Consider the following 7,190-nt stretch of genomic DNA (forward strand, 5'->3'; position numbering starts at 1 on the left):
GAGAAATGGAGATATGACTGAGTTGTGATTTAGAGTTTTAGGTTATGAGTTGCGATTACGGGATATATTAATATTCGTGTTTAGAATTTGAAAATAAAATACGCGTTGCGATACTAATGGCGCTTTGAAAATCGCATTGTGATTTTGTATTATCGCGTTGCGATAGTCAGAATCGCGTTGCGATTTTGTATTATCGCGTTGCGATAGTCAGAATCGCGTTGCGATTTTGTATTATCGCGTTGCGATAGTCAGAATCGCGTTGCGATTTTGTATTATCGCGTTGCGATAGTCAGAATCGCGTTGCAATTTACATATTCACATTGCGATAGTCAGAATCGCGTTGCGATTTACATATTCGCATTGCGATAGTCAAAATCGCGTTGCGAATATGGAAACTGATTTGCGATATTGGATATCGCGTTGCGATTTAGAGATCGCATTACGATTTTGTTGGTCATTTTGGTAAATCAAAAAAAAAATTGGTCAAAATCATATATTATAAGGTATTTTCGATCGCTGAAGTTATTTTCTCTTTTTTAAAATGGCTATTGGGGCGGCTAACTAATTTTTAATTACAACGTTGAAATTATAGTTACATAAATTCCTATGCAGTTGGGGCTCCACGCGTTGACATTAGAACGATGCTGTGATGCATGTAGTGGGAATAATGTCAATCCCTTCGAATTAATGTCAAATATTGGTTTGTCAGCTAAATCAATACCTCGAATGTAAAAAATTGTTACCTTAGTTCATGCAACATTGACTATGATATATATATTTCACTCCAAAATATCGCTATCAACTGTGGTAATAGCGGCGGAAATTCTTTGTCATATATAATAAATGGCAGTCCCATCCAACTGATGGGTCTTATTCTATCTATCGTTGGACCAATCAGTCAGGGAATACAACAAAGTACAGAAATGAAAGCTAAAGCAAAAATATTCATTTAAAAACACAAAAAAAGTATTTGACTTTCGTCACTAACCAAAGCTACATTGAATCATACTCGTTGAATTTACGAGAATCCTATAAATTACTTTATATGGCTCAACATTTTATAGTCTTTAAACTTTTTCCAAGTATTTTGGATAAATTCGTGGCTGGCACGATTAATGTTGGCTAAATTCGGCAGAAAGTATATCGATTATAAGTTTAATAAGAAACTATTATTCCAATACTTAATTAATTAATAAAAGATATAAATAAAAACTGTTTTAGCATTTACAATTTCATTTTCTATTCTATATTACAGCTTTCTATTTATAAAGGAAGGGAAAGAAAAATGATTTTTATGGTCAAATTCTGGTTTTAGTCCTTCAATTAAATTTTTAATCTTCATGATTGGAGTTAATGTAATTTAATTGTATTATTCTTAAACTATTTTTAATTATTAAATCTCACATTTAAATCTAATAGAAAAACCAAAACCATGATTTGACAAATTCTTTTGTTCTCAACTATGCTAAATCAAACACGTTTAATTAACATTTGTAGAAAATAATTTATTAGACAATAAAGCATCCCGTTTGACGAGTATTAAATTAATAAAAACATTTTTTCCCTTAGAATATTTCTTTATAAAGAAAATTGTTGAGGAGATTTTAATTGACTAATCCTTTCAATACAACCAAAGGCTAAATCTGATTATAAGTGATAGCAGGAGTCGTCTACTGTTGCAAGAAACAGGCACCCAATTTCAAAATTTTCAGGCAATTTAATTACCAGGAAAAAAATTCAAATCCACAGCCTTGGAAGTTGTATCTATACCAGCAAAAAAATTTATTTAAAATTAAATTGATTGAAATAGAATGCGAATATTAAGTATAAAAATTGATTATGTATTTTGTTAAACATGCTTAAACTATTTTTTGTTGTTGTTGCGTAATGTATGTTTTAAACTTGTACAATTTAAACCTTGCAAATGAGAAATCGAATATTTTTGGAACATAGACGTATTATAATTGTCTTGATTTATTAACATAAGATATGATGGGCAGTTGAATAGTGACAAAAGAAACCATAATTTCTGGTTCCGGAAGAAAATTTAATCAAAGTAATCGTTTTGACACGTTAGGTGTGATTCCAACTGAAAAAATTTATGAAATTCTAAAAGAAATAAATGGAAAAAGATGTACAACCAGATCCAATGGTTTGACCAAAACTAAAGTAAAGAAAAAAAAAGGTTGAGAATATGTAATGAAGGTCAAGCAAAAGCTAACCACTGTCCATAGTGGGTGGGTGGTCAACTACATACTACAATTCCTTGTTTTAGCTTCAAAAGGGAAAATGATGAAAAATCCTCAACCCAACCCGTGCCTAAAATTGTAAGGTTGAAAGTAAAGACACGAACATGGATTCCATTCACATCACATGCCTAGAAGCTGGATACCCACAATATCAGTAGCAGACTATAGATATGCTCCAATCTTCGTACGCTCGATTCTGTTCAACATTCATGGTAAAACAGGCACCGTTATTATAGTACTAAGGTCAATGACTTGTCATTATGAAAAATAACAGACCAAGATAACTACAGAATTATGAATGGCTTTTTCTTTAACTAGCTTTTATGATTTCTTTAATTATGTTCTTTTTGAAAAAACTTTTAACTTCGTTGCTTAATTGTCGGACTTCAACAACCACTGAAATTGCTTTTTCGAATCAAGCATAGCGAAAACGTGAAAAAGGAAATTCTCGGATTCTATAAATGGAAGTTACCGAGCAAAACCAACTCACTTAAAACAAAATCCACTTTAACGTGTGTTGTACGTGTCCACATGTATTTTTCTTTTTATTATTTAGTATTTTTTTTTGTTTTATACATAGATAATTTCAGTATATAAACGTGAAAAATTAAATAAATTTAAATCTTAACTAGATTCATCATCGACATAAAAAAAATTATATGTTTATAGAAATCAACTAGTTTTATTAAAAATGAAAAATATCAAGAGTAACAATAAATATTTACTAGCATAATCGTAAATGTAAACTAAATTATAATTAGGACATTTCATTATAATTATTAACACAAATATTAATCACCTAGATCACACAACGATCATAAAAGTAAAAAGTTAAAAACATAACCAATGCTCGAATAAAATAAAGATACGAACAAATATGACTGCATCTGTAAACAAACCACAAAAGGGGATGAAACTATTGAAAGATCACTGAAAAATCGTAAATTAGAGTCAAACGACGTGAGAAAACTATCCATCAGCGCAAAACTCGTATATGAATCAATCCGATGGTCAAAAGCAAGGAAGATCAACATGATAACAAATAAGCGCCATCTTGATCAGTCGTGGTGATGTTAAATCCAACTCTGTAAAAAAAGATAAACGAAAAAAATGCAAAAAAAACCTTAATCTACCAAAAGACATAGAAAAATGTGTCATAAAGACAAAGATAAACGTGTCATAAAAGCAAAAAATATGTTACAAAAAATATAATTATTCTTATTAAAAAATAAAAAAATAAAAAAAGATAACTAGTGGGCAACAACCAACATCAAAATCGATGCCGCCGCCGGTCAAACAAAATTAAAGAAAAAAAAATTGAATTGATCAATAAAATTGACATAAATTATAAAGAAGAGAGAAAAAAGCAGTTAGCAGAAATTAATTATTCAATTTAGTTGTGTATAAATTTCATGTAAATAATAATTATTCTTGATTTATCCAAATATGTTTTTAAAATGTTTTTTAAATTTAAAATTAGTTACATAAAAATATATAGTTTATCAAAAGAGTTCTTTCTTTAGAATTAATCTTCAAATTCTAGTTTTGCCACATATAAATTTTTATCTAGAGTAATAATTATTACAATAATTTATATAAGGAATTGTTTTAAAAAGTAATTTTTGAATATTAAATTAATAGTATGATGAAAAATATAAAATAATTTTGACTATTCAAAAAATTATTTACAGTTAACCCTAATTTAATACGACAATTAACCTATGATGACCACATCTTAATTAAATTAATAAGAAAATGACTATATCTTAATTAAATGAAAATAAAAGTGATCGTAATTTTTTTTTTTTGAAATCGAAGAGAAAAGTAAACAAAGCGCAAACATAAATGATCAATCGTGCAGTTAGTCCTAATTTATATAAGGAATTGTTTGGAAAAAAGCAATTTTTGAATATTAAATTAATAGTACGATTAAAAATATACAATAGTTTCGACTATTCAAAAAAATTATTTACTGTTGTACTTTTATATAGGTTGTTTACTGTAGATTTTAAAAATTCAAATTGATAATTTAATTATAAAAATGTATCTAGCTGAACTATATATGAGCCCGACCCAAACGACCCAAGAATCTCATTGGGCCACCCGATTTTGGAGCAACTGGCGGAGGGAAAAAATTGATGGATGCCCAAATTTATTATTCCAAACTCCTGAAGTGAAATTAATTCATGGAGACGTTTCTTGGAAACAAAATTGGGGACATGTATTTAATTCTCAATTGCAGCATCTACATGGAATCAGCTCAGCCATGAACCCATCCTCAAATATTCACCATTAACAATCAAAAACCAAACTCTCTTTCGAATATGAACTAGAGACAAACAACCAACTACGACCCGACCCTTCTTACAAGATCATATGCAACTTTGAGCTTATACTATCTGTAGCTGTCTAATATTAGCATGTTAGAGTTAAGGTAATTAGTTTTTCCTTCTTCTTGTTTGTTTAGTTGCCGATCTTTCTATTCTTGATCATGCAAAATTCTTTTTAACCTTTTAGTTTTTTTATATAAACTGGATCATCTGAGATTTTTGTTTGCCTCACTTCTTTTTCGTCAACAACTTGTTATTTTGTTCTGACTATAAGTTTTTTTCATCATGTAGATGGAAGATGGTTATGAAGAGGACTTTATAATCTCGCTTTGCCTGGATCATTGAATGATATTATCGGAATTTGAAGTTATTTGTTGTGATGTCTAGAGAAAAGCGAGGTTTAAGGTCTATTTTACTTAAATTTGGGGTTGTTGTTGCCATCTCTTCCGCTGGATTGCTTTATGCACGAATTAGAACCAGAAAGACCAAACGGCATTTGCCTTCTCCAACTCTATCACGGCGTGTTTCAGGTTTGTCGTTTAACCTCGTGTTTATTCCTCTTGGATTTGACGAATTTAATTGCGTTCCGAACTTTGTTATTGTTTTGATTCTCCAGATTGTTGCAGTGAGGAAGTTGGTGATTGTGCTGAAGCCGATGTTTCGGACTTAAGGATGGCACCAGCTTCTGGTCCTGTAAGTTTCCTTCGATAGTAAAGTATAAAACGTTTAGGACACTCGGTGTTGTTTAAATGTTAGAATGACATTTCACAGTATGATTATATGCTTCCATGGATCGTAAAGCTGTAAAGGAAAATCTGCTGGTTCTATTTCCCTGAATATGTTATTTTGGTTTACCTCTAGCAGAAAGAAATATCGGCTGAAAAGGATGATGATGATGAGCTAGAGATCAAGCGCCTTAGAAAAATGGTAAGAATGCTTGAGGAGAGGGAGAGGAATCTCGAGGTCCAGATGCTGGAATATTACAGCCTTAAAGAACAAGAGGCAAAGGTCCTGGAGCTCCAAAACCAGCTGAGAGAAAACAATATGGAGGCTAAGCTTTTTACTCTCAAGATTGCATCCTTACAGTCGGAAAACCAGAGATTAGAAAATCAGGTTGCTCATCATTCAAAAGTCGCAGCCGAGCTTCAGGCTGCTAAATCGAGAATTATTGTGCTCAAAAAGAAACTTCGGCACGAATCTGAGCAGAATAGAGAGCATATTCTGAACGTTCAAAAGAGGGTTGCTAAATTACAGGAAGAACTCAAGGCTCCTGTGGATAATAGTGATATTGAATCAAAGTTAAAAAGGCTAAAGGATTTGGAAGGCGAGGCAGAAGAGTTGTGGAAATCTAATACCAGGTTGCAGATAGAAAATTCTGAACTGGCTCGGAAGTTGGAGTCAACCCAAATCCAGGCAAATTCTGTTTTGGAGGTACTCAGTTCATGTGTGTTGAATCCTCTTCCTTCATATTGTTATTAATATTTTTGTTCTTGGTTGCAGTCAGAAGTAATAAACAAAAAGCAAGAACGTCTGATGCTAGAAAATGAAGAGTTGAAGAAGCAAATTGAACAGCTACAGGAAGACAGATGCAGTGATGCGGAAGAGCTGGTGTATCTCCAATGGGTGAACGCTTGCTTGCGGTACGAGCTGAGGAATTTTCCACCCATCCCCGGTAAAACAGTTGCTAGAGACCTCAGCAAAACCCTAAACCCGGAATCGGAGGAGAAAGCCAAAAAGCTAATACTTGAATATGCGCACACACAAGAAACGGGGGATAGAGGCACGGATTTTGACTTTGATCATTGGTCAGCCTTCTATGGTTCCGACAACGGCCAAGTAGATGATTCTACCACATTCGGGAATTCACCTGCCAAGAAAACTCCCAACTCAAGAAAAACAAAGTTTTTAAATAAACTTGGGAGATTAATACTGGGAAAAGTTGGTTCTGCATCATCAAGGAAAAGTGCTGCTGATTCTCCCGCTTGGAGTTCAGGTAGAGGGATCGATTTCGTAAACATGGTACAAAGCAAGAGTGATAGATGGTTTGCTACACCATCGGATACTTCATCTTCAGCCACATTTGATGTTGATCAAGTCAAGGCCGTTGATAAATTCCGAAGGAACAGCGACCTGGGCTTCTATGGATACAGAAGATTCGGATCAGCCAGGGATGATGCTCTAGAACCTCAACTCCATCAAGGTTTCTATTCCCATCAGAGATCCGACGTTATGAAGTTTGCGGAGGCTTTAAAGCAGTCGGGAACAGAAAGACGACAGATTCACAAGAGAGCATCTAGCATTATGTAATTTCTAGTTTGACCCAATGGCTTGTAAAAGACTTCAAATTCTCCAAATAAAAACGCATCTCCCTTTTCTCTTAATATTCTTCTAGGTTCACATAGTTACTAAATTCAAGGATCAAGCTAAAAATATGTCAAGTTCATATATTAACAGTTATTTTATCTCTACTTAAAAAAAATTTAAATCATTTCTCGATTGGGTTTATTGAAATTTTCGATTAACCCTAAACAAATTAAGGGTTGTTTGTTTACTTCAGAATGATTAAGCGCTGAATGATTCAGAGACTTTGTATGAATTAGCTCTGAATGTG

At 32.6% G+C, this 7,190-nt stretch overlaps 1 protein-coding gene across 2 annotated transcripts; it reads left to right on the forward strand.

Moving 5' to 3' along the window:
* The first annotated feature begins 4,568 nt into the window (after positions 1-4,568).
* Positions 4,569-6,960, forward strand: LOC120193905 (protein CHUP1, chloroplastic-like). Of its 2 annotated transcripts, none has more exons than XM_039196328.1 (5): positions 4,569-4,683; positions 4,871-5,109; positions 5,196-5,272; positions 5,441-6,010; positions 6,080-6,960. In XM_039196328.1, the coding sequence occupies exons 2-5, from the start codon at positions 4,959-4,961 to the stop codon at positions 6,884-6,886; spliced, it is 1,605 nt and encodes a 534-aa protein (XP_039052259.1). In that variant the 5' UTR covers positions 4,569-4,683; positions 4,871-4,958; the 3' UTR covers positions 6,887-6,960. The 2 variants fall into 2 exon arrangements, with proteins under 2 accessions (XP_039052259.1, XP_039052260.1); XM_039196329.1 differs by having other exon boundaries at positions 5,444-6,010.
* The last annotated feature ends 230 nt before the right edge of the window (positions 6,961-7,190 follow it).

Source organism: Hibiscus syriacus, unplaced genomic scaffold, assembly GCF_006381635.1.
Source record: "Hibiscus syriacus cultivar Baekdansim isolate YM2019G1 unplaced genomic scaffold, ASM638163v2 tig00116997_pilon, whole genome shotgun sequence".
NCBI classification, from domain to species: domain Eukaryota; kingdom Viridiplantae; phylum Streptophyta; class Magnoliopsida; order Malvales; family Malvaceae; genus Hibiscus; species Hibiscus syriacus.

Excerpts from the sequence above, each read along its gene's own strand:
- LOC120193905 (XM_039196328.1), top strand. The coding sequence starts at position 4,959 with ATGTCTAGAGAAAAGCGAGGTTTAAGGTCTATTTTACTTAAATTTGGG. Across the intron at positions 5,273-5,440 it reads TGGCACCAGCTTCTGGTCCT|CAGAAAGAAATATCGGCTGA; the intron begins GTAAGTTTCCTT and ends GTTTACCTCTAG. Across the intron at positions 6,011-6,079 it reads AGGCAAATTCTGTTTTGGAG|TCAGAAGTAATAAACAAAAA; the intron begins GTACTCAGTTCA and ends TCTTGGTTGCAG.